At 33.8% G+C, this 27,663-nt stretch overlaps 1 protein-coding gene across 1 annotated transcript; it reads left to right on the top strand.

Annotated features, from left to right (window-relative positions):
• Positions 1 to 1,950: 1,950 nt before the first annotated feature.
• Positions 1,951 to 25,601, top strand: TMEM168 (transmembrane protein 168). Its single transcript, XM_021699328.2, has 4 exons — positions 1,951 to 3,078; positions 16,512 to 16,654; positions 18,701 to 18,975; positions 22,884 to 25,601. The coding sequence occupies exons 1-4, from the start codon at positions 1,951 to 1,953 to the stop codon at positions 23,429 to 23,431; spliced, it is 2,094 nt and encodes a 697-aa protein (XP_021555003.1). The 3' UTR covers positions 23,432 to 25,601.
• The last annotated feature ends 2,062 nt before the right edge of the window (positions 25,602 to 27,663 follow it).

The following is a 27,663-nucleotide window of genomic DNA, read 5'->3' as shown; positions in this document are numbered from 1 at the left end:
CTGTATTCCAACCTATTTGTTGAACGATTATATTACAGGAGTGATGTTAAAAAAAAATGCAAAGCACTCTAGATTTTATCAATGTCTTACATATAAGCAAAAAGGTAAAGGCAAAATATACCAAAGGAAGACATTTTTTTAGTGGTGTATGGTCTTAAGAAATGATGGGATGAAAATGTAATTGAGGAAAATCAGAATACTTAAATAGGTTTATCTGTAAAAAATACACTTGCTGAAGTAGAATTAGTGCGAAGTAGAATTAGTAACAGTACTTGGAACATCCCAGAGACTGTAAGATTGTCACTCAGTAAAATTCTTCTCCAGCCAAATGAGTAATTAAGGGTTAATTCCAGGTTATCATGTTTCTGTCGGGTCTTTCTTTTAGTGTCCTACTATTTTTTTTTTCTTTAAAGATTTTATTTGTCAGAGAGTGTGCACAAGCAGGGGGAGCAGCAGGCAGAGGGAGAAGCAGGCTCCCCGCTGAGCAAGCAGCCCAATGCAGGACTCGATCCCAGTGCTCTGGGATCATGACCTGAGCCGAAGGCAGACAGACGCTTAACCGACTGAGCCACCCAGGTGCCTCTCATGTGTCCTACTGTTAAAGTATAAATAAGCTCATCGCAAACAAGTCATTTTTTTAAATTTTTGTCTGGTTGAATTCTCCATGGATATTTATTGTGACCATGAGCTGTTGAATGGATCAGTTCTGAAACAGTATAACATAAACTTTGAAGAATTATCTGGTAGATAGTTAAAGCATTTTTTGGCCATCGTCATGTTTTAAGTGCAATTTGTGGGGGCACTCAAAGACTAAAATAATTATCTGCGTTCTTTAACGAATAATTGTTAACTTTTTAAAAGTAAAAGTATAAAGTTTAGGGGCACCTGGGTGGGTCAGTCATAAAGCGTCTGCCTTCGGCTCAGGTCATGGTCCCAGGGTCCTGGGATCGAGCCTCACATCGGGCTCCCTGCTCGGCAGGAAGCCTCTTCTCCCTCTCCCACTCCCCCTGCTTGTGTTCCCTCTCTTGCTGTCTCTCTCTCTGTCAAAATCTTTAAAAATACATATATAAAGTTTAAATATTGGTTATTTAATGTAAATATTGGTTAGGATTCTAACTTCAGAATTTTGACTAGGAAGTTCAGGAATTGGTTTGCTACAGAGATAGTATTTAGATCTAGAAAGGAGGTTTGATAATCCAAGTAATTTAGTAGAGATCAAAGTATAGGGAAAATTATGGGTTAACTTTAGGGACTAACTTTAATGCAGTTAAACTTTACTTCTGGTAAGTTTATTAGTTAAACAATGTAAAGACTAAGATTTTATAGCCTGTTAGAGCTGCCTTGTAAAAAAGATGGAGAGGATTTTAGGTAGGAACGGTTGCTATTACTGGATACAAGTGCTTTTCAAATTAGATGTAATGATGAAGCCCATCATTCGGTTTAGCTGCTGAGTAGTTTTTGATTGTGCCAGATCCATCTTCTACAATCTAAGCTAGGTTGAATATCTCACATTTACACATTGTAGTTGAAAAACTAACCATTGAAGTAAGAATGGCTTAGTCTTTGGAAAAACAGTTTCACTGGTGGTGATTTAGTCATACTTCTTAGCATATGTTAAGTAGAAAGCACTGTCATTTTTATATGGATAAACTGAGTTTTTAAACCAGAAACAATTGCCATTAAGATACATGCAAGTAAAATTTAAAACTGAGTTTCAAAAGAAACTTTATTTCTCATTTATTTATTATTTTCTACAAAGAAGAGAGAGCTAAAATATAAATTATATAAAATTAACACTGACTTATTTTTTCTGCTTTTTAGATCACGATAAACAAAAATTCCACCAGAGGAAATGCTGAAATAGGAGTTACGGATACGTTGGATTTGCTGGATGAAAAACAAGCAGTTAATTTTTGTACCACAGGGAGAAAGCCCAAATTGCCAGATTACATGTGTAAATCACTGCGTTACTGCTTTAGTCATTGTCTGTATTTAGCAATGACAAGACTGGAAGAAGTCAACAGAGAAGTGAATATGCATTCTTCAGTGCGTTATCTTGGCTATTTAGCCAGAATCAATTTATTGGTTGCTATATGCTTAGGTCTTTATGTAAGATGGGAAAAAACAGCAAATTCCTTAATTTTGGTAATTTTTATTCTTGGTCTTTTCGTTCTTGGAATTGCCAGCATACTCTATTATTATTTTTCAATGCAAGCAGCAAGTTTAAGTCTCTCCAATCTTTGGTTTGGATTCTTGCTTGGCCTCCTATGTTTTCTTGACAATTCATCCTTTAAAAATGATGTGAAAGAAGAGTCAACCAAATATTTGCTTCTAACTTCTATAGTACTAAGGATATTATGTGCTTTGGTGGAGAGAATTTCTGGGTATGTCCGTCATCGACCCACTTTACTAACCACAGTTGAATTTCTGGAACTTGTTGGATTTGCTGTTGCCAGCACAACTATGTTGGTGGAGAAGTCTCTGAGTGTCATTTTACTTGTTGTAGCTTTGGCCATGCTGGTTATTGACCTGAGAATGAAGTCTTTCTTAGCTATTCCAAACTTAGTTATTTTTGCAGTCTTGCTGTTTTTCTCCTCATTGGAAACTCCCAAAAATCCAGTTGCTTTTGCATGTTTTTTTATCTGCCTGATAACTGACCCTTTCCTTGACATTTATTTTAGTGGACTTTCAGTGACTGAAAGGTGGAAACCCTTTTTGTACCGTGGAAGAATATGCAGAAGACTTTCAGTCGTTTTCACAGGAATGATTGAGCTTACATTTTTTATTCTTTCAGCATTTAAACTTAGAGATACTCACCTCTGGTATTTTGTAATACCAGGCTTTTCCATTTTTGGAATTTTCTGGATGATTTGCCATATTATTTTTCTCTTAACTCTTTGGGGATTCCATACCAAATTAAATGACTGCCATAAAGTATATTTCACCCACAGGGTAGATAACAATAGCCTTGATAGAATCATGGCATCCAAAGGGATGCGTCACTTTTGCTTAATTTCAGAGCAGTTAGTTTTTTTTAGTCTTCTTGCAACAGCGATTTTAGGAGCAGTTTCCTGGCAGGTAAGCGTCTAGTTTGTTTATTATGTCAATGCCTATGATGTGTGATTTAATGCTTGCTTTAAGAGTTAAATTATTAGAATCAAAAAGTCACGTTCCTGATTTCAAAAGGAGATTCTTTTTACTTTTGTTCATGGAGTTGAAGTACTGAATGAATATTGACAGTATCATTTAGTTTGATCTCTAGCAAAGAAGTACCAAAATGTTAGGAATACTCAGCGACTGACATGCCTCCTGCCTTCATTAAACACTCAGATTAAAGATTCTTAAGTATTAACATTTGAAGAGTGCTTAGAGATTGCACATTAATCCTTTCATTTCACACAGGTGGAAACTGAATGCCTGAGAAGACACAGAGTGTCTGGTACTAGCCCTAACCAGGTTACCTAGCTTCTATCTAGTCTGCCGGTCTTTTCACTACAACACATTTCTTTTATATAGCCACTTCCCATATATGTAAAAGGTGATTAGATATATAACATATCAGGTTCTTAATTATAGATTAGTGGCTCTCCTGAGAAAGAAAAATTGGGTTTTAAAATACATTTGCTGCCCATGATATATTAAAAAAATTAAAAAGTTCTTTTGTAGACAAAGATATTTAAATTGCATGGTTGGAGTTTATAGTATTAACAAGCCTAGTCTTCCATTCTTTGAACATTTATTGATGCAGGATAGGTCAGATACTGTACTGGCTGCTGAAGATTGCAAGATGAGTAAGAAGTGTCTGTCTTAAGTCACAGTCTCTAATGGGCTAGGGAAGAGGCAAGCATGTAAACAATTATTACAGTGTGAGAAATACTGTAATTTGAGTACATCAGATTAGGATGCAGGGGAAAAGGGAAGATCACCTGTGCTTGGTACAGTTTTCTGCTTTGGTCCAGTTACTTGCTACAGAGTGATTTCTAGATGTGAGTGTTTGAAGGGAAATGTAGAGACTTGCCTGGGCATGGTGCCTTTTTGTCAGTGTGGGCTAGGGCAGGGAGCCTGTGGGGGAGTCAAGTAAATGATAAAAACATTGTGGGTGTTGCCTGAGGCTATCTTCCTCACTTTACTTGCTAGTGCTGGGGACTATCAGAATCATGATGATGATGATGGAGGATGTTGTCAGAAACTCTTAAAAGAGTTCTGCTTCTTTCCCTCACCTTTTTCCTATTAGCTCCTTTTCCAGCCCTAACTACTCCCCCGCCCCCCTAACATCAGCCTCATTCATGCTTGACACCTTTCCAGATCATCAAATCCTGTTAAGCGTTATTGTCTAAGCCACCGTATCTTTCTTGTATTCTTCTACCAGTGGTCTTCAAATACGGTATGTGTACCACTGGCAGTACACAAAAGCTTTCCAAAGAATAGGTCAGCAAAAATAATTTTAAGAATACCAATTTCCAGATTCTGTCCTTCCATTCAACTTTTTTTTTAAAGTTGATCTACTTGAGAATGCCTCTCAATTTAGGTGTGGAGTGCTATCTCATTGTGGTTTTAATTTGTATGTCTCTAATGACTAATGATGTTGAGCATCATTTAATGTGTGTATTAGTCATTCACTTATCTTTGTTTTTGAAATATCTATTCACATCTTTTGCCCGTTGTTAAATTGAGTTACTTCTCTTCTTATGATTGAGTTTTAAGGGTTCTTTTTATATTCTGGATACAAGCCCTTTATTAGATGATTTGGAAATGTTTTCTCCCAGTCTGTGAATTATCTTTTTTTCCTCATGACACATTTTGAAGAGTACAGGTTTTTAATTTCATGAAGACCAGTTTATCAACTTACTCTTTATGTACTGTGTTTTTAGTATATCTAAGAAGTCTTTGCTTCACCCTAGGTCACAAAGATTTTCTTCTATAGTAGTTTTCTTTTAGTGGTTTTATTGCAACTTTTACATTTAGGTATATGATCTATTTTGAAAAAATTTTTGTCTATAGTATGATGTAAGGATCTAACTATTGCAAAATATGGCTTTCTAATTGTTCCAGGAAAAGACTTTCCTTTCCCCTGTTGAATTGCCTTGATACCTTTGTCCAAAGTCAGTGAAATATAAATATAAGGGTTTATTGCTGAACTCTCTTTTTTGTTCCGTTGAGCTATATGTCTGACCTTATACTAGTACTATGCTGTCTCACAAGATATTTTCTAATTACCCTTGAAATTTCTTCTTTGACCTTTGGGTTACTTAAAAATTGGTTGTCTGATAACGTGATATTTGAGGGATTTCCCACATTTCCTTGTTATTGATTTCTAATTACATGTGATTGGAGAACATACTTTATATGACTTTAGTCTTTTATTAAGACTTGTTCTGTGGCCTGCCATGTGTTTTGTTCTAGAGAAAACACCGTGTTCACTTGAAAAGAATGAGCATTCTGCTGTTGTTGGGTAGAGTGTTCTATAAATACCAGCTAGGTCAAGCTGGTGGGTTTTCTTCCTAAATCTATATCCTTGCAGATTTTCTATTTCCATTAGGACTGAGAGACGGATATTAAAAACCTTCATTATAAGTTGCTAAATTGTGGTTTTGTCCTTTCGATTCTGTTATTTTCTTGTTCAATGTATTTTGGTATTCTGTTCCAAGTACATACATACATCTTTAATTACTATACCTTCTTAATATATAGACCTTTTTATCATTATAATAGACAGCCTAGTTGAGTAGTTATGACAGAGACCTCAGGCTCACAAAACCTAAAATATTAACTCTCTGGCTCTTTACAGAAAGTTTGCGAACTCCTGTTGTAGGCCAGTGCTTCTCAACCTTTAACGTGCATTGAAATCATGTGGGGATGTTGCTAAATTTTTGAAGATTGAAATTGATTTTGGGAGACAGCTTGAACAGTGAAAGGTGATACAGAAACTACTGGTCAAAAGTATACCCATTGAGTAACAAGGTATTACTTTAGCTATTTAAGATTAACATGCATCTACCTGAGTTGTGTCTGCATTCCCCAGTTAGTTGCTGTTTGGTAACTGCTGCCTATGGTGCAGGCATGGTCTTTGATGCAATGAAATTTTTTCAACTTAATTTTAATTGAATTAATCTTCTGTTTAAAGATTTCTCGAACTGTGTTCTGCCCGGTGTTGGGTGAGATGTTAATGAGTATACTCAGAGAAAAAGTGTCAAAGAAAGAGAAATGTTCCCAAACTTACCATGAAATTCTTGCGTATACTTCTCATTAACCACCTCCTCCCACCACACCTATTAACCTCCCTATGAAACATAATTTAGGAAACACTCCACTGGATTTATATAAAGTCCCAACCCTTTTGGCTGATGAAAGCATCAGAAAATTATATAGTGAAAGGCAAAAAATTAAGAGTTTTGTAAGGCCAGGACTATTTTTGGCATAACATCATTGTTAATCCAAGTAAATTCTAAGCCCTGTCTCAAATTCTTTAAATTAGATTTTGTTTTGTAGAAATTGAACAATGTTTAACATTCCTAAATGATACAGATACTGATTAGCTTTTTAACAATATATTCTAAACCCATTTCTTCACATTTCTGTGAGAGTAATAGTCAAGTGTAAACTGATATTTTCCATTGTCTCATTAAAATTTGCTTTAATGGATTTCCACTGGAAAAATAGTTCCACTGATTGGTGGGGGCAGACCCAGTGTGGCAGGAAAAAAAAAAAAAAAATTAAACCTTTTGAGCAGATCAGTCAGCCAAAGATAGGATCAGTGAAAGTGGAGATAGCCTGGAATCAAGTGTAGCTAGGAGCAAAGATAAGGACCTGGACTAAGGTGATAGTCTTACCCTTAGCACAGCAATTTTTCCCTAAGGTCTTGTTGAGAAGTATAATATAAAGAGAACTTGCAATAAGTTGATGAAATGTAAAGTTGAATAATGTTCTGACGTGGTGGATAGTCTTAAAATGTAAAAAAAAAAAAAAGTTGAAAGAATAAAGAGAGCACTTGGGAATGTAGGATGATGGATTTCATTGAGTTAATGACCTAGCAGGCATTTGGAATGAACAACATTTTATAGATTTTTTTTTTAAGTATATTTTTAAAGAGTCCAATGTCCTATTATTTTACTACCAGAGGAGTAAAACCAAGCAAAAGCATGAGATTAACCTGCCTCGTGAAGCACAACTGTAGCTTGGACTTTAATTTCCAAAAATGGGCTTAGCCACTTTTTATTTTAAGCTTTTTAAATTTTTTTTTTAAATTAAGCTTATTTGCATGTTAATTTTGGGTTTTGTTAGTTTTACTTAGCTTAATATATAAATTTTTTTATTAAGGAAAAATTTGCATATAGTAATATTCACCCATTTTTTGTGTGTAATTTTGCAGTATTGACAAATACATATAGTTGTGTGACTACCATTAGAGTCAAAATATAGAGCAGTTCCATTACCCCCCAGAGTTCCCTCCTGCTCAACCCCCAGTAGTTGGCAACCACTGATCTGTTTTCTGTCCGTAGACACTTTTCTTTTGCAGAATGTCATATACATGAAATTGTACATTATATGGCTGTTGGAATCTGGCTTCTTTCACTTACCATAATTCATATAGATTCGTCTATGTTGTGTATATGTTTATTCCTCTGTTGCAGAGCAGTATTCCGTTGTATGGGTATCTCACAGTTTATTCATTTCTCAATTGACGGATATTGAAATTAGTTTTTGGTGATTATAAAAGTTGCTAGAAACATTCATAGGGTTTTTTGTTAAGGTAAATTTTTATTTTACTTGGTGTGGGATTGCTGGGTCATGTGATAAACATGAATCATTTTTAACTTCTAAGAAACTACCAAACTGCTTTCAAAGTGGCTGTACCATTTTGCATTCCGACCAGCAGCATATAGGAGTTCCATTTGCCCCCCACATAATAACCAGTGCTTGGTATTATCTATTTGTTTTTGTTTTTTAACCATTCTAATAGGTGTCTGGTGGTAATTCATTGTGGTTTTATTTTCTATTACCCCAGTAACTACTGATGTTAAGTATCTTTTCTTGTGCTTACTTGCTACAGTAGGTCTTCTCTGGTGAAGTACCTGTTCAGATTTCTTGGCAATTTTTAAAAATGTGAATTGCGTGTTTTCTTTATAGTCAGTTCTGAGAATTCTTTATATATTCTAGATAGAAGTCCTTTATCAGATATAGGACTTGGAAATATTTTCTCCAGTGTGTGGCTTATCTTTTCTCTTACCGTGTTTTCTGAAGAGCAAAAGTTCTAAATTTTGCCATAGTCTTCTTCAATTTTTTTTCTTTTATGAATCTTTTGATGTCCTATCTAAGAAATCTTTGACTTCACTTGAATAGAATCTTAGCTTATCCCACATGGTTGTTTTTCCTTAGTTTTACTGAGTTTAATAGCATTCTCAGAATGAGTCAGTAGTATCATTCTAAGTCATTTACATTAAAAATCTGGAATTTACCATTAACTTCTGTTGTGTTCTATTCATAATCTCATTCTGACTTTCAAATGGAACATTACAGCTGTTGTTTCCTGCAATTTGTGTTATGTTCATTTAATGTACTATTTGCTTTCCTCTTTTATCCTTGTTTTTTGTTTTTTTTTTTTTAAATAAGTCAATAAGACAGACTTAGTACCACAGCATTTGGTACTAGTATTATTGCTCAGCTATAGGCTTTTCAGAAATTGTGATAATTGATAATTCATATAAAGATAAAAGAGGAGGAAAGCATCCAGATACCCAAGGAAGTATACCCCATCGCTCACTCTTAGGTTTAGAGATTCTTTCCGATATCATTCACATGAGATTTATATGCCTTTCCTTGCCAACCTTGTCATTTGCAGATTCCATGGGAGTATGATGTAACTTTTTGTAGAAGCCTTTTGACCCAAACCAGAAAAACCATAATCCGTTGATTTCTCTATAGGCCAAGCAATGGCAATCACTGAGTGTGACAGATGGAACAAGATCAGCCTCACATCCAATGAAGGGATGAAATCCACAGATGTAGCATTTTCATTTCTAACAAGATGGCAGGATCAGCCATATTACTTCACTTGGCATGGGGAGCAGGGAGTTTTCAAATCTGCCAAAACTAGAAGTGCACATGTTTCATAATTTTTTGTTTTGTTTCATTTTCTAAAGTTTTGAGCTATTTTAGTCTAGATGAGAGAGGGGGGACACTAATTCTTTTTAGCTTGAAGGCATTCTTTTAATTTGATGTTTTATCATTTCTGCCAGAACACTATGAAACAGGAGTACTTTTTTTTCTAAAAGACCAACAATGGTCCTAATTTGTTTTTCTTGAAGTAAAAACAAGGTTTTTCTTTTTTCCCCAGATGATTTCCCAACTTTTAAAAATTTTAATGACCGTAGAGAGTTTTTTCCATTTAATAAGATTTACCATTTATTAACTGTTGTCTGTGTGCTCTACACCATTCTGTGTACTTTCTGTGTTTACTTAATCCTCCTGACACTCTGAGATAGGTACCATTATTATTCCCATTTCATAAATAAGAAACATGCGTGAGAGATTAGGAAACTTGCTCAAGGCTGCAGAGCTGGTATGAATCCAGGCAATCTGCCTTCACAGCTCTTAACCACTTTACTTAGTTCCATATATTTTTAGAGTTGGAAACGAGGATAGAGATTATTTGATGTAACCTCTTTATTCTGCCCACGGGAAAAGTAAAATTCAGTAGACTTCCTGAGTTTGATTTCCATACCACTGTTGTTTCGCCTTTACCAGGATTGTCATCTAAAAAATGTCTGGTTTTGCTATCTGTAGTTTGAGATTACTCAAAAGAAGAAAAAAAGATTTCTAATACATTTACTAGAGCTTTAACTCTGCATCAGTATCTCCTATACAGTAATAGTCATTTAGCTTTTTATTGTCTTGCTCATGACTTCCATTTCGATTTAAAAATGCTTCACTGCAAATTACAGCTACCATTTATGGTGCTGGCCATATTCACATATTTCTAATCTATACTACAGGCTCACAAAATAAATAGTAGTCCCCTTTTATAGATTGTGACTCAAAAGGTTAATTAATGTGCTCATGTACTCACAGATGGTAAATGGCTGAGCTAGGACTGAACCAAAGTCTGACTCCAAAGCTTAAGTCCTTGGCACTAGACCCTATTGCCTCTGTATAAAGAAATCACTTGACTTTAAAACTGTGAGGTAGCTTTCCTAATGTTTTTTTTTTTATGTTAATCACCATACATTACATCATTAGTTTGATGTAGTGTTCCATGGTTCATTGTTTGTGCATAACACCCAGTGCTCCATTCAGTATGTGCCCTCTTTAATACCCATCACCAGGCTAACCCATCCCCCCACCCCCCTCCCCTCTAGAACCCTCAGTTTGTTTCTCAGAGTCCATAGTCTTGCATGGTTTGTCTCCCCCTCCGATTTTCCTAATGTTCTTAAAATTTCCTCTACTGAGCAAATTTTTGGAGGCTGCCCATTGTTTCTTAAATATGGGTTTCTCACATTAAAGAGCATAATACCTTCATTTATATATTGCTGTGTAATATACATTTATATATTCTGTTTCTTAGTTGGACTTGATTTTCTTTAGACTTCCATGTATACTCTTTCCCAAACTGACTTACTTAAGATGACTCATACAAAAATACTTCTAAACAATAATTTTATCTCTTAGGCAAATGCCAGATTTTTAAATATGAAATTCCAACTTTGATACTGTATATTGCATAGAGATTTTGTTCCTATTATCTGAGAAATTTTATGATATGAAAGTGTTGAATGTTTTGACCATGACTTGAAAGCCCAGCTGAACAGAGAATAGCTAGTAACTACTTTTCTACAAAGGATATTACTTAGAGTTGTTTATTGGTCTGCTAGTATGTTCAGATTCTGTCTGCTTTGAAATTTGCATCATGTCCTATAGTTTGATAGTGAGCTTACAGTGATTTGGAGAAATGGAGGAAGAAAAAGTACCTACACTTAATTGTTTTGATTAGGTAAGTTGATCATTTTATTACAGGGAATTGTTTAAAATATAAGGAGTACACCAAAGTCAAATGAAAGCTGTAAATGTTTGCATGCCAGTAAAATTGAAGCTTTCTGAAAGTGGCAAGTGGATAAAACATCCTAAATTTATTTTTTCTCCCCCTGGACATATTTACCATCTGTTCAGTTAAGATTGCTAATTTTTTTGTGTTGCCGAACTGCTCACTGTTGTTTGTGTATGTTATCTTGATAACCTTATACAAATATTTAACATTTTCTCTGTTAAATTTGACTTTTAAAAATTAACATAAAATTATCAATTTTCTAAGATTATAAAAATAACAGATCATCTATTATATATGAATTATCAGTAACTCTGAATATCTGCTTATTTAGTCCTATTAAATATTACCATCAGTGTTGTATAACTGACATGAGAGTATTGAATAACACCACTATCCGTTAACATTTTAATTGGAATTTTAAATTATTTAATAAGGCTTCCAACTTGAGTCATATACAGACTAATCTGCAATTGAAGTTTATCATTAGTTTATAATTTAGCAGTGAACTACATTAATGCAATGCTTTTTTCTAATGGTAAAATTAGGATATTTTAATTTCACAAAAAATCTTAGGTTTATAAAAATTTTTTTTTTAAAATAGTTGTTTGTTTTTTTAAGATTTTATTTATTCATTTGAGACACAGAGTTAGAGAAAGCATGAGCAGGGAGAGGGGCAGAGGGAGAGGGAAAAGCAGGCTCCCTGCTGAGCCAGGAGCCCGATGTGGGGCTCAATCCCAGGACCCTAGGATCATGACCTGAGCTGAAGGCAGACAGACGCTTAACCATCTGAGCCACCCAGGCGCCCCGGTTTATAAAATTCTTTAAGGTAATACAGAAGTCAATAATAACCATTGGTATAGGGTCCATATGAATATTTAAAGAAAGGCTAGTCTGTACCCTTGACATAATTTGATAAGTAGGGCCAAATTTAAATATTTCTGGGGCACTTTCAGAAATGGAAATTTCCATTGTCTTTAAGAAATAGGAAAGATGAGAGATCAAGTTAATAAATAGTCTTAAAGGAAAATGGTTTGATTAAACAAAATGAAAAGTTAACATTTTTTCATGGTACAACATTCTATTACAATTTACATGTCAAAATTTAGTTCCCCACTCTAGAATATCAAATTCCTTGCTTATGAATTATCTTTATATATCTATGTCATGAAATTTCCTAGTAACTCTTAGTACAGAAAGTCTGTGTACAAACCTGAACTTCTCAGTTTTGCTGCTAGAAACTATCCTAATTTTTGGAATAACGTGCAGGGACTTTTTTTTTTTTTTAAGAAGGTGCTTTTTTTTGTAATTCTGTTTTTTAAATCCTGTAATTATGTCTGTATAGCAAAATAAATAAAAAATAAACATGCTTGTAAGATTGAGTAGACCAGCTTATCTAGCCAGAACATTTTTTAAAAAATATGTGCCTTTAATGCAAATACCATGTGATTTCACTTATATGTGGAATCTAAACAAAACTAACAAACTCTTAAATATAGAGAACAAACTGGTAGTTGCCACAGGGGAGGTGGGTGGGATGATGGGCAAAAGAGATGAAAGGGATTACGAGGTACAAACTTCCAGAGATGAAAATACAGCATAGGAAATATGAATAATACTGTAATAACGTTGTATAGTGACTACACTTAACCGTGGTGAGCACTGAGTAGTGTATGGAATTGTTGAATCACTATGTTGTACACCGAAACCAGTATAACATTGTATGTCAATTATACTTCAATAAGTTTTTACAAATGCCTTTAAAAAAAAAATGTATGCCTTTAGGCAGCAGTGCACTTTCCTTTAGAATCCTTACCACTGTTTATCACAGCTGCTTCACATACCACTTTTCTGGCCCCTGAAGGCTTTTGTGACCCTTGCTATAAATTATAGTGAGTTATTTAATTTCTTACATTGCTATCTTGATCAGAAAAGTACTGTTTATGTAAAGTTAAAGGTAGAAATAATAAAGTTGTCATATTGGTTATGTTATTAAGTAATTCTTTCATATGAATGGCTGGCATAATGTAGAAGTAATCCTTTGACCAATTAAACCCCTAAAAACAAAAGATTTTTTGTTATCCTGGAGCAACATATGCAATAGAAGGTACAGAAAAAGAAAGTATTGAAATTATTAGTATTTGTAGGTAAGATGATTACCTGACAAACCTAAGAGTTAACTGGAAAATCAACTGAAAATGCTATAGTAACAGTTGTGAGAATTATGCTGCATCTTTAACATTCTAAACTCTGTCATAAAAGGTTGATTTTGTGGATAGTTATCATTAAAACCTAGCCACGATAAAAACTATGTAAATTTTCTTGGAATTGTAGGATGTAGGTAGTATAAGAAGAAATAAATGGTGTATAGTGGGAATATATATTTTTAATGCATTTAGGTGGCAAATAACAACATGTAAATACACAAAAGTCAATATCCTGTAAGTCCATAATCAGAAAATGTAATGGAAATCATTCCATTCATACAACAAGCATAAAATGAAAAAGGTTTAAAAGAAACTTAAGACATTTTTACAAAGATATATAAACTCCACTTAAGGTTTTGAAAGAAGAGTTGAATAAATGAAAATACATATCAGACTTTCTGGGATAGTAGCAAACACTGTGCCCTGTGGACATGTTTAAAACAGAGGAAGGAAGGTTTAAAGCTGAGCTGCACTTCTAGTGCCGTCAAGAGGAGCAAAAACCAAAGCCCAGGACTTCAGAGGTGGGGTCTCTGGTAAATTACCTCCCATTTTAAGATGACACACTGAAAGAAAAGGGTGGAACCATGTCCAAGACAGCGCTGTCATGAATTTGCATCCTGACCTTGTGTCCTGTGAGTGATCTGACCTGGATTAAGTGGTCAAACCTGTATTAAGATACTGAGTTGTAATGCCCCCAGCTCCCTGCAAGAACCAAACAAAACTCCTCTTGGGGAAAGGTATCCTTATCCTAGGCCTAAAATTAGTCGTGTGTGTGTGTGTGTCTGTGTGATGTAGTTATAGGACTAATTTCAGGCCTAGGATAATGATATATACATGTGTATATACATATATATGCACACACACATATATGCACACGTGTGTATTTTTGCATACAATGTTCAGCTCATAAATATAACCAGGTACACATACACACACGGCATCAAGAGCAATAAGCAGCAGGACCAACAGGCAAGAGATGACCAGAAAAATCTTGATACTGGAATTATCAAAGAGAGTATTGAAAATAATAAAAGCAAAGATAGTATATAATGGTAGGAAGTTAGAAACTATAAAATAGTGACAAGGCAGATTTGAAAAAGAACAAGTTTTAGAATCAGAAAATAAAATACCTGAAATTAATTCAGTGTGTAAGACTAACAGATAGATAAAGCTGAAGTGAACATTAGTGAATTGGTCAGAAAAAGCTATACAAGAAGGAGCACAAAAGAAAAATAGGGATAATACAGAAGACTAAGACTCAGAGAGGATACAGTGAGAAGATCTCTATTTTATTGGAGTCCCAAAAGAAAGGAGGAAATAAAGACCAAAGGAAGTATTTGAAAGAACAGACAGACCAATGGAACAGTATAGAGTATAAAAACAAATCCCATAATACTTGATTTATGGCAGAGACGGCACTGTAGAGCAGTGTGGAATGGTTGAGATTTTCAGTGATTGGTAATTGAGTATACAAATAGAAAAAATGGAGTTGGACCATAAACAAAAATCAATTACATTTGGATTGTAGGCCTAAAAATGTGAAGGGCAAAACAATAAAGCCTTTCAAGGGTAATGTAAAATAATCTTTTTGACCTTTGGGTAGAGGAAGATTTCTTTAACTTACACAGAGTGACATTACAATTAAAAACATGTTAAACAAGGGGCAGCTGGGTGTCTCCGTTAAATGTCAGACTTGGATTCGGCTCTGTCGTGACCTCGGTCGTGAGATCAAGCCTCTGGTTGTGCTCTGCGCTTAGCTTGGAGTCTGCTTCTCCCTCCCCCTCCCCCTTCGCCTTTCCACCTGTGCATGTACACTCTCTCTCAAAGAAATGAATAAAATCTTTTTTAAAAAACCATGCTAAAAAAAAAGGCATGGGGGGAATCATTTGTCATACAACCCACAAAAGTCTTAAATATACTGAGAGCAAAACAAAGCTATAAATCAATAAAAAGGCAGCCCCATGGAAAAATGAGTAAAATATTTAACACTTCACCAAAGATGAAACTCAAATTATCAAAGGGATTTGAAATAATAAGAGAACTCAATACTTATTCTGGTTTTATTAAAATAGAAAATTAAATGGAATCTAAATAGCAATAATAAGGGATCAGCTAGTTAAAATTTTATACATATAAGAATGCCATTCTTTACAAATGACTAGCATTATATTAATAGGCTTACAATGTATTAGTATACAGAACATTATCCTTTGATAAACAATATATATTATCTGAAGTCAGAATATTTTAAAATGTGTGGAGGACAATACTTGCAATGATTTTAATCACTTATCTCTTTTAATTGTATTTTCTAATGTTTCTAAATTGAGCATGTACTGTATTTTATGCAATTGATAGCAAACAATGTACCCAAAATAGGGCATTATATCCATTTTTCCATTATGGAAATCACCTATTTTTTATTAAAATTCTGAAGGAATCAGCCATCTCTTCACGTTAGAAAAATGCATGTTCATGCACAGAAGCACATAACCATATACTATGTGCAGTAGCAAAACAAAGAATATGGAATAATATTAGTATTGTGAAGCTGTAGATCAGTACTGAGTGACTATCATCATTCCATTTTCTTTTCACTTAAATGGATCCTTTATTTTTGGGTTTTTCTGCTTCCCTTTTTCTCTTCTGCTTTTAGGATGCTTAGATGCCCTTTATGTATATAGAACATATATATACACACACTCATTTTTTTTTTTTTTACAACTTTGAATTTACGGAGTCTAAAGCTTTTCAAAGGAAAAGTTTATTAAAAGTTTAAATATAAGAATGGGATTCATTTTGATAGCTTTAGAATCTTAAGATTTCTGTAAGATTTTATTTAATTTTGGACTTTTCACAGGAAAAAAAATGAGCCCTTTCTAAAGTAACTTTTCTGATAAATGAGTATGTTATTTGAAAAATGATTTAGAGTATGTTTTAACAGGAAAGGATTTGTTTTCTGGATTTTTCTGTCATAGCAAGAGGGTTTTGTTTTTTAGTTTGGGTAGGATGTTACCTGGCAAATTAAAAAAATATGATGTGCTGTATTTGTTTTGTCACAACTTCCAAGAAGCTTCCAGATTAATTTAGGTTTCATTGCTCATCCATATATACTTCTCTGCTCCAGCTTGTAATTGTTTTTAGGTTATTAATTGTTCTTTTTATCTTTTTTGGAAGTAGGGGCAAATGTATGTATATGTACATATGCACACACGTAAGTGCAGTCACACACACTGTATAAATATGCTGTTTTAAATTTCTTTTAGCCAACAAATGGAATCTTCTTGAGCATGTTTCTGATAGTTTTACCATTGGAATCCATGGCTCATGGACTCTTCCATGAATTGGGTAACTGTTTAGGAGGAACATCTGTTGGATATGCTATTGTGATTCCCACCAACTTCTGCAGGTACAGTAATCTAGTATAATTAGTAGTGTCTATTTTACTCAACATTTTCCTAATATTTGTATGAATTTGAATATAAAATGTGATAGCTCATTTTTTTCAAAAGTATAATATTTTCAAAATATAATGCTCTTGCAGTTTTTTTCATTTATGCCAAATGTTTAAAAACTTTTATTTATTCTGCAAAATGATATAATCTTCAGGATTCAATTTAAATATTTTTTTGATGAATGTGATTAGCTTATACTTAGCTAAAAATCAGAAAATACAAATAATGGTTCTAAGGAAAGGTCCTACCCTTTCTTTAGAAAAGGTTATCTTGTTTAAGAAAATGTCCTGTGAAACAACATGGTGAAATTTAATAGAATGTATACTGGACCTGAGAGTCCTAAATGCTAGTTCTGTGTTACCCTAAGCAAATCATAACTTCTCTGAACTTCAGTGTTTTTACCTAAAATGCCAACGACAGGGGCTCAGTTGGTTAAGTGTCCGACTCTGGTTTTCAGCTCAGGTCATCATCTTAGGGTGGTGAGATCGAGCCCCACGTTGGGCTCTGCGCTGGGCATGGAGCCTGCTTAAGATTCTCTCTTTCCCTCTCCCTCTGCCCCTCCCTCCCTAAAAAAAATGCAAACGACAATACCTAGTCTTCCCATCTCAGAGGAACATTATGAAGAGCTAATGAGAATATGAATGTAAAAATACTCTGCTTACTGGAAAATGTCATACAAAAAATTGGGAATGAAGTTAAACATGTATTTGTTTCATTGTAGTTTTATTCCAAAATAATTTTTGTCCCTAAATGTGTGGCAAATCTTTTTGAATCTGTAAATATTGCCACATTAAAAATTTTTTTATAGTAAGTACCTTTGAAATAGAAAAAAATCAATCTTTGCTGTTAATAAATTTTGATTATCCTTGGTGGTTTTTGGGGTGGGGAGGGGGAAGACTTGAAATAAATTTTTTATTTCAAATCTTTGACATAAAAACCAAAACTATTTGTAGTAAATATTTTCCTTCATGTTGAAGGCTTTATAAAGGGCTGCAAATTCTTATGACGAGTAAAAGAAATAGATTTAAGAGGCTCCCATAAAGTAAGATGTGACAGTTTAGCAGGGAGAAAACGTGGAAATAGTAATTTGCACAGATTTTTATTCTGATTTTTGTTAATACATTGCTTATTCTTTTACTGTTTGTGACTGCTAAATGTTACAAATAGAGAACAAAGTGTCTTATTTTGATGAAAACTAGTGTCATTAGACTAGTAGTGAATATATGAAGGAAAATATGAGGTTTTCAAAACTACTGCAAGAAATTCCTTTTCTGGATAGGAGTGATGATTTTTTTTCTTGCTCAATATTGATATTTTGATTCTGCTAGCTTTAAGACATGGTTTTTCATCTTTACTACAGTAGCATTTTACATTTGTTCTACGATCAGATCTGTCTTTACTTAGTGTTCAGTAGTATAAGGCAGTGGGCCTAAATTTTAATAACCTTTTCAAAATGTCATTTACTAACAATTTCTTCTGTCATTTATGTTCCTTAAGTTAGTAGAACTTGAATGCAACTTTATAAAGACTGTCTTTTTCAATATAGAAATATAAAACATTGCTTCCATGTTTTGTTAAAATTTTTTTGTCAAGGAAAAAAGTTCTTTCATTATAATTCTCACCTGGGTGTTCTTGAAACACGGGGTAAAATCAGTATGATCTTGCTTTTAGAAAGTCTTATTCAATATCTGTCATTTGGTAAAAGAGTATGAATACAGAACAAAGAATAGTATTATCTACTTTTGGAGATCTTTTCCCAGCTTTCAGTTTGGTGATTATTTTATTGGCTATATAAAAGTTATATAGAAATACAACTTTTAGAAACTAAGCTTTGATGTTCAAGCTTAATTCTTAGCACTTTAGAAAAGAGGATTTAAAAAAAAATTCTGCCATTTAGTTGTCAGCAACTGTTACGATGCTGAGATAATTATAAATGAAGAATAAGAATGTGACATAGAATGACACTCTTTAAACACCAAAATAATTTTTTTTTTCTTCAGTCCTGATGGTCAGCCAACACTTCTTCCCCCAGAACATGTACAGGAGTTAAATTTGAGGTCTACTGGCATGCTCAATGCTATCCAAAGATTTTTTGCATATCATATGATTGAGACCTATGGATGTGACTATTCCACAAGTGGACTGTCTTTTGATACGCTACATTCCAAACTGAAATCTTTCCTTGAACTTCGGACTGTGGATGGACCTAGACATGATACGTATGTTTTGTATTACAGTGGGCACACCCATGGCACAGGAGAGTGGGCTCTTGCAGGTAAATGCACCTCCGGCAATTTAACTGTTACGAAGATAAACCTCTTTATGGAAGTCTACCCTTCACACTGAAACATTAAATTTCCAAAATTCTCAATTTTCTACTTCACAGTTTACTAAGTATACAGATGACTGTTTTGTTTTTCTCTAGCATACCTGTTTAGCATAGTATTAGTAATCTCTAAAGGTTTTGAGAATTATGTCTTAGTTGGAAGAAAAAAATCTGCTTACTCTGAGACATTATCAGTTTCCCTCTAATGTATTTTCAGAATTATTAAATATAGTTACATTTTTCAGAAGCTGATTAACTTGACTAGTACTTCTAAGTCTTTAAATGTTATGGATGCTGATTTCAATAGTTCTGTGCATGTGCAGTTTTATTTAAGTTAGAAAGCTCACCAGGAGTTTAAACAGCATGTGAGATAATATGGTGGGAATAGCTCTTAGGTCAGGAGACCTTGGTTCTGGTCCCGATTTTGTCACAACAGTGTTATTTTTGTCACTAACTTCTCTCAGTTTCAGTTCTCTCCTCTGTAAAATGAGGGGGTAATATTAAATCTTCTTGCCAATGGTAAAATGAGATCTATATTATATGTAAATTTGTTCTTTGGTCTTCCCAACTAGAAGAGAGACCATGTAAGTCATGGGCTTTGTTTTTTGAATTATTTGCCTAGCACCTAGAACAGAGCCTAGCAGATCCCTAGTAGGGATCGTCAAGTAACAGATCATTGAATGAATCATGGGGCGGGGCGGGGGGGAAGGGGGTAATTTTCTTATTTTATGTTAGAAATAGTTCTTTTAGAACTTAATTCTATCCTGCTTTTTCCTTAAATATTATAGATGTTTTATACTAAGAACACCTACAAATAATAAAATAGACATAAGTAGAAATAGATACTCAGATCAAGGACAAATATAAACAGAAGTGTTCTGGAAGGACAGAGGTAGAGCTCCCAACATAAGAACTCCAAGTAGAGATGATTAAAGGTTAAAATAGAGATGATTTTAAACCATCATGGTCTCACTCATTTCATGCTAGATTTGTAATGAGGTTTTCATCATAAAAATACTGTTGTAATTTTTGGTTTTGCAAATAAATATTGAATAACTTAATGGCTGTCTAGGAGTGAAGGCAAACATTTATTGGGCACATTTGAAGCAGTTACTATGCTTGATACTTTATATACATTAAATTTAATCTTCACTTAAAAAACTTTGAGGTAAGTACTATCACCTCTATCATCTTCATTTTTCAAAGAATAAAATGAAAATCTAAAGTTGTTACATATCTGTGGTCATACAACTGGTAAGTGATGGAACCATGATTCAAATCCAGATCTGCCTAACCCCTTAAAGTGTATTTTTTCCCCCGTTGTACCATGTGCTGCCAAGGCTAAAACCATTAAGGTAGAGAAAATCACGTTCTGGTTTAGTAGATATTTTTGTTAGCACTGTTCACCCATTTTCTAAATACTGTCGAAGAAGGTAGTCCACATCAAAATTACTTGAATATAGTTTGTGAAATCTTTTACTTGACCTGTAACTTTTTAATAAGTCAATGTAGAAAACTTTTTAAACCCTTATGGCTATTTTAATTCTAGGTAAAGTATAGCATTCTGTGTACTTGACCTTAGAGCACAGAAGAAAAAGTTCTGGTCAATTCAGAAATCTTTACAGAAATAGAATTTCAGACCTACAACCCAGGATTGATTATTGAAAACTTACTGTAATGTTTATAATAATGAACTCCCCCCAAATGAAATGGGGGGAAAAGGCATAATTTTGGTGGTCATGCATATATCCTTGGTTATTTTAAGTATTTTAAGAAAGTAATTTTAAAAGTAAGCTTGTTCTGTGTTTACATGAAGGATTTATTAATATAAGCATTTTTCAGTAAGTTTATATTTTTCCTCTTAAATCTTTTAAAAATTTATTTCAAGTATCTTTTAAACAATGGCTTTGGGAAAAAATTCTAGATGTACAGTTTACTACTATTTACATCAACTTTTTCTTTTCCTAGGAAAAATAATAGACACCAAGATAAATAACATATACATCAGTGTTCTTAAATTTTCACTCACTATGAGTTAGCAATAATTTATGAAGACTTAAAAACTCTAAAGTGTGACTATATTTTAGGTAAATATCTAGCAATTACATTCTGGAATGGTATCTTTATAATATTTTTTGACTCTGTCACCAATGAGTTGACCATTATAGAATTCCTCTCTTAGCCAAGAAGATTTGTTCTTGTAGGTGTAACTTTCTTTGTTGAAGACTTTATTTTAAAAAGTAGAAGAACACAATGGAAAAAGCACGTAGCCCTGCCTTCAGGATGGGTAGGTTCATCCATCCTAATTCAGCAACTCTATATACTCTCTCAGCTTGAGGCACCAAGCCCACTTGGAGGTATCCAGGTTGAACCAGGCATAGAGGCTGAGCCTTCCTTTCAGTTAGTTCCTGCCCTGGGCTGCTAGAGACATAGCCTCAAAGGCAGATAGTACTCAAAAATACTACTGAACCCTCCTGCTCAGAGGAAAATGCTTTAATCCATTCCAGCCCACGTGACAGCTTTGAGCTCTGAGAATTATATCTTTCTAAAAACCTGTAAAATAGAAAACATCATGACTAGACTTTACATGAGTTAGCAAGTTAAGAGCAGGTCCAGAACTAAATACCACTGTGAGAAAGAAAATCTGTATTTGCCCTTATATCACCTAACTTTACTCACAATACTTCTTAGAAGATGTAGTAGTCTCCTTACATTTATGGAGTTTCATAATATGGAATCGGCTATTTTTGCCTCTTTGTTTCAGAGTAAAAATTATGATAAAGACAGAGAAATAAATGAAAAAAATGTAGACAATCTATAAAGCAGTTTATCACAGATAAACAAAGCCTTTAAAAAGCAGTCTCAATTACTTTAACTGCATCAGATGGCTGTTAGCTGAAATAAATTTAAGTACTTTCCATCTGGGCCAAAAGCCAAATGCAACATAGAACCTATTCATAGGAGAAAGCAGAGCAAACCAGAGAAGAGAAATAGTCATATGAAAAGGCTTTAATGCCCCTTTAAATCTTTTATTGATATCTAAAGAGCATGTATATAAGAGAATTAGTGTAGAACATGCTTTTAGAATATTTATTGAAATAGTTGTAGAAGGCAAGTTAGACAATGATGTTTTGTGGCAGATGGATTTTGTATAATAGCTCTTGTAATCTGTCATTCTCTGATCTCTAGAGAAATTGAAGAGAACTGGCAATAATGAAAAGTTAACATTTTACCATATAATAAAAGGTATCTTCTGGAGCTCTCTGTGAAGCAACACATTAGTAATATGTGGAGACCATGTATTGAAATAGTGGCTCTGAAATGATAAGCACGAGTATAAGAACAATTCATGAAATAACGTTTTCATTGTCAAGAGTCTAAGATATAGTAGGCTGATGAATAAAAGAATATTAATTGTTCATAAAGAAGATAGACTTCCATGTTATGCTTTTTCTCCTAGTATCATAGACATTTTCTCGTCATTAAAATTTCTTTATAAATACCATTTTATTATAATTCTCCCTCACAATTTATTTCCATTCCTCCTGGTCATTTCAGATTTTACACTATCATAGACAGCAGTGGGAAGAAGATCTTAATATGTAATTTAACTTCATAAAAACAATTTTCTTAATTTATTATAACCTATTCCTTTTTTAATATAACAAGGATTTTTTTTTTTTTTTTTTTTACCTGAAGTTGAAAGTCTGTTTTTAAAAAACTCATCTGACAAGAGACTTTTGAAAGGAAGATTCCATCTATTTTTTTGGCCTACATCTTTAATTCCGGGAACTTAAACTATACTTAAGAAGAGGCTTCAGAAATTATTACTCTATTGAATTTTCTTTTGTTCACAGGTGGAGACATACTGCGCCTTGACACACTTTTAGAATGGTGGAGAGAAAAGAATGCCTCCTTCTGTTCTCGCCTTATTATCGTATTAGACAGTGAGAATTCAACTCCATGGGTGAAAGAAGTGAGAAAAATCAATGATCAGTACATTGCGGTGCAAGGAGCAGAGATGACAAAGACCATAGATATTGAAGAAGCTGACCCACCACAGCTGGGTGACTTTACAAAGGACTGGGTAGAATATAACTGCAACCCCAGTAATAACATCTGCTGGACTGAAAAGGGACGCACTGTGAAAGCAGTCTACGGTGTGTCAAAGCGGTGGAGTGACTACACTCTGCATCTGCCAACAGGCAGCGATGTGGCCAAGCACTGGATGTTACACTTTCCTCGTATTACATATCCACTGGTGCATTTGGCAAATTGGTTGTGTGGTCTGAACCTTTTTTGGATCTGCAAAAGTTGTTTTAGGTGTTTGAAAAGATTAAAAATGAGTTGGTTTCTTCCTACTGTGCTGGACACAGGACAAGGCTTCAAACTTGTCAAATCTTAATTTGGAACCCAAAGTGGAATATTATTGAGAGTTCATACTACCAGTTACCACCAACTTGCCATTTTTTGTATATGGTTTTTTTATTTGTGAAAAACACCTTGCTACTTCTGTAGCTGCTCTCACTTTGTCTTTTCTCAAGTAATTATGGTGTATGTAAGATGTTGGGAATAAGCATTTTATCCTACAAGTATGTAAGGAGTCGTAAATGCTGATGCTGTGTAAATGCATCACAGAGGTTAAAAATAACTGCACTTTGAGGAATGTTTGCGTATGCCTCTGATTAGAAAGAAAACACTTGTCTATGCTCTGCAGTGGCCAATGAAGAATTAATAATGCCTTATTTTCTAGGCATAGATTAGAGATTGTAGACCAGACCGTTTACTACTATAAGAAAATTTCCAATTTGCTTACAAAAAGATTTTTTTTTGTCAACAGGTTTGAGTCCAAGACTATTTGAAGAATTACAAACTCTTTCTTAAAAAAGGATAAAGGGAGAAGCCTGAAATGAGTGCAAAAATTTGCTTATAGTCTACCATTCAGATGTCTTGGTTGTGGCCTATTACCAGTGTAGTAGTAAAGCCCAAAAGACTGTTGAGATCAAAACATTCTTCCTGTAGGTAATTGTAAGAGGCTAGAAGCCTACAAATCGCTCCTTCCTGCATTGTTGGGGTGGAGGGAGGGGCTCTGAAAGCACTGGCAATTTTAAGAGTCTTTCTCAGGGTAATGTTTTAATGAACAATGTTTCCAGCTACAAATTCCTTCCAAATAAATTGTCTTCCCTTTCAAAAAGTAAACTTTTTAAAAATTTAGCAATTTCTCATTGATTTAGGCTATTTTCGCTATTCAGAAATGATTTTGATCTCTATGGAATTAATGCTCTGCCATGAAAATTATCTTTCAGATCTCTCATTAGTGATGACATTTTTTTCTACTGAAGGTCAAAGGATTGAAAACAGGTCATTTTTTTTCTTGTATACATGTAATGTATTATGTAAAAAAAGTATTCATGTTGGCAATTTTAGTTAGGCATGATGGTGTGGTTGTAATTTTTAAAACTTAATTCAGTGTTTTGTCTAATTAAAGCAGGCACTGATCAGGGTATCCCCTAAGAGGTAATTTACCCCCTGTTCCCTTCCAGTAATCTTTACACTCTAAATTTTCATATCTGAGAAATAATAAGAGGGGAGTAGAAGTAAATTAGGGGATAATCTAATCTTTGTTGTTTAAAGTGTGACTTCTCACCACTGAAGCCATTTTTCTAGCCTCAGAGAGAGGACCTAATGCCTCTACCATTTTCTACCTGGTGACTTGAACATTGAAGTTTTTGTTAGGTAGAAGTCACTTAGTGTCAGGGACCTCGTATACCACTATCTATGCAGCGTTGTTACAGTCTGATGATTTCTGTGTTTTGAATATGATTTTCCTAATGCTTTGAATAAAATTTTAAAAATTAATTTTTCATGTAATGTGCAAAAAAAGTTACTGAATAATTTTAATATATTAAAAGTGATAGTCATAAAAAATGCCCATGTGTTATTAGAGTTCATGGTTGGTAGCAGGTTGATTTGAAATTTTCCAATATTTGGTTACATATTCATATCAACATTATCCAAATGAAATAGTTTAATGTTTCATTACTATTCAGAATTAGTATAGCAGAAAAGTCAGGTGTTAAAATTATGAGCTTATAGCTACAAAAATATTAGTATTAAGTAAAATCTTTTAAGTTTCCAAGCCAATATTGAGCAAATTAGCTTTAATTAAAGGATATATCTTTACTCTGAGAAAGCCATATATAAAGGTATATTCTGCATTCTTTATAAAGTAGTATTAAGATGGTACTAACAATCAGATTCAAAGGTAGCAGACTTTACAGCCACAAAGCTAGTGTTCTGATAATTCATTTTCTATGACCAGAAAAGTTCTGAGCTAAAAATGTGATTCAAGCCAATTAATAACCACAAAGTTACAGAATATCCACTTCGATGAATTCTCCTCCCAAACAAAAAACTATGAAATGACAAGAGGTGGCATCCTAAATTAAAGCAGCCATTTTAAAACATTAAAGTAACTGACAGAATATAATATGGAGAAAGAACATTATAGGAGGGATAAATTGATTGGTTACTCTAACTTAAAGATTAAAAACTAGATCTGACAATTAGTAAGGATAATTTTCTTATGGCTTTCATTTTATATACCATATGTTTACAAAGGAGTTACTGCGAGTGATAGGAATACTTTAGGGCAAAACTTTATCACCCCACTAAAAAATAGTTAACATGGAGATGTTTTTCAACATAATGTTGATTTAATTTGTTTTCTTATATATCTTGCTGAAACCAGAAAAACCCCACCCCCTAAAAACATCTTTTAAAAAACTATATACTGTTCCGTGATGAATTAACGAGCCAAGTTCTTTCTCTTCCTATAATTTTTCAGTTAGGCTATTATTTCATTAAGAATTTTTGTTTCAGTTTGCTCTGACTAAACTCTTCTTCCCTGGGATATTTGGATTTGTCTTTGCATAGCTTTCTATCTTGCTCTTCTTAATACAGAATTGTACAGAAGACCATTTTTATGACCAGTGTTTTCATAAGTTTATTAAAAGTTGCATTGCTAATTAAAATGCATTTATATTGAATGCATTAGTGGGTAGATCTTTTTTAACTAAAATCTTCATTAGAATCTATTTGTAACTTAAATTAGAATCTATTTGTAACTCTACATTTTGTTTGTAAGTTTGGCCTAAATATATTTGCTGTTGTGGGTACTGCCTTTTTATATGTATTCTTTGCCATTTAGAGTTGTCTCCTTCAGAGTAACTTTCTACATTACCTTTCCACAGAGGATAGCTAACATTATGTATGCCAGAAGAAAATGGTTTGATTTTAAGAAAGTTGTTAGGTATATTTCATAGTGAATGCTCAAAGGAGTTAGATCTGTCATTACTTTTGACCATCTCCACTATTGGAAACACACTAGATCTTCCTCCCTTTTCAGGCAGAAACACACATGTTGGTATTTCTGGTGTACAATTACCCAGAAGAGTGCCTTGCCCCATAATAGGAGGTAGTAAAAGAATATTTTTGACTGAGTGAATTTAGAATCCTAAGGAGAAATTGGAATAACTCGATTGTAAGTTACTTCATTTTCTTTATAATTTTAAGTGGATATTATTTCAAGATCCTCATTAAATTAATTACTGAAGACTATTACAGAATCAGTAAAAGGAAAACATCTCACATTTTTTAAAACATTTTTATTAAGTAAACACCATGCCCAACGTGGGGCTCAAACTCAAAACCCCAAGATCCAGAGTCCCATACTCTCTACTGACTGAGCCAGCCAGGTGCCCCAAACATTTCACATTTTTAAAAAGTAGTGTCAGGATTAAAGAAGGAAAAACTCAGGTTTCAATGAAAATATAGCTCATGTCACAAAAAAGATAGCTTTTTGTTGGTTGAGTTCATTTTCATCAGACTCCGATGATATTGAATCTTTCATTGATTTCCCATTAGAAACATAGACAAATTGGAGACTTATCACAAATGGAAATTATTAAAAGAAAGTGATGAACAAAGAAGAAAGTTGGCTATGCTCATCAGTGACAACTAGACTATAAAGTCAGAAAAAATTGGCCTATAAACATAAAAAGATTGAGAACAAGCTAGGGAAACTACAAGTATCTCACTTTGGGGGGATCTTCCCTATTCACTAGTTGTAATACATCAAGTATGAAACAATGACATTTAAGTAGTAATTGCTTTGAGCAACTTTTGTTGACAGCAATTTACATTTATGTGTATTAGGAAGTACTGTTGCTATTATTATTCTTACTTAGACCAAAGCTGATTTGAAATTGAAATCTGTACGTTCATCACTAGGTTTTTAAATATTAATACATAAAAACCATTTTGATTAAAAAATAAAATTGACCAGTCATCTTGTGTGATGACCTCACAGCATTTTATAGGTATTAACTTAAAAATATTAGAATAAGTAGACAGTTTTAGTAAATTTTTGTTGTTACTGTTTGGTCTGTACCTATAAAAACTGATCTATCCCAAACTGAAGATTTCTTTTTTTAAAGATTTATCTATTTGTCAGAGAGAGAGCGCACACAAGCAGGGGGAGAAGCAAGCTCCCTGTTGAGCAAGGAGCTGGATGAGGGACTCGATCCCAGGACTCTGGGATCATGAACTGGGCTGAAGGCAGACGCTTAACCGGCT

Source organism: Neomonachus schauinslandi, chromosome 12 (genome assembly GCF_002201575.2).
Source record: "Neomonachus schauinslandi chromosome 12, ASM220157v2, whole genome shotgun sequence".
Classification (NCBI taxonomy): domain Eukaryota; kingdom Metazoa; phylum Chordata; class Mammalia; order Carnivora; family Phocidae; genus Neomonachus; species Neomonachus schauinslandi.
Note: the sequence above shows the minus strand (reverse complement) of the source record. Positions and strands in the feature narration are given on the sequence as shown.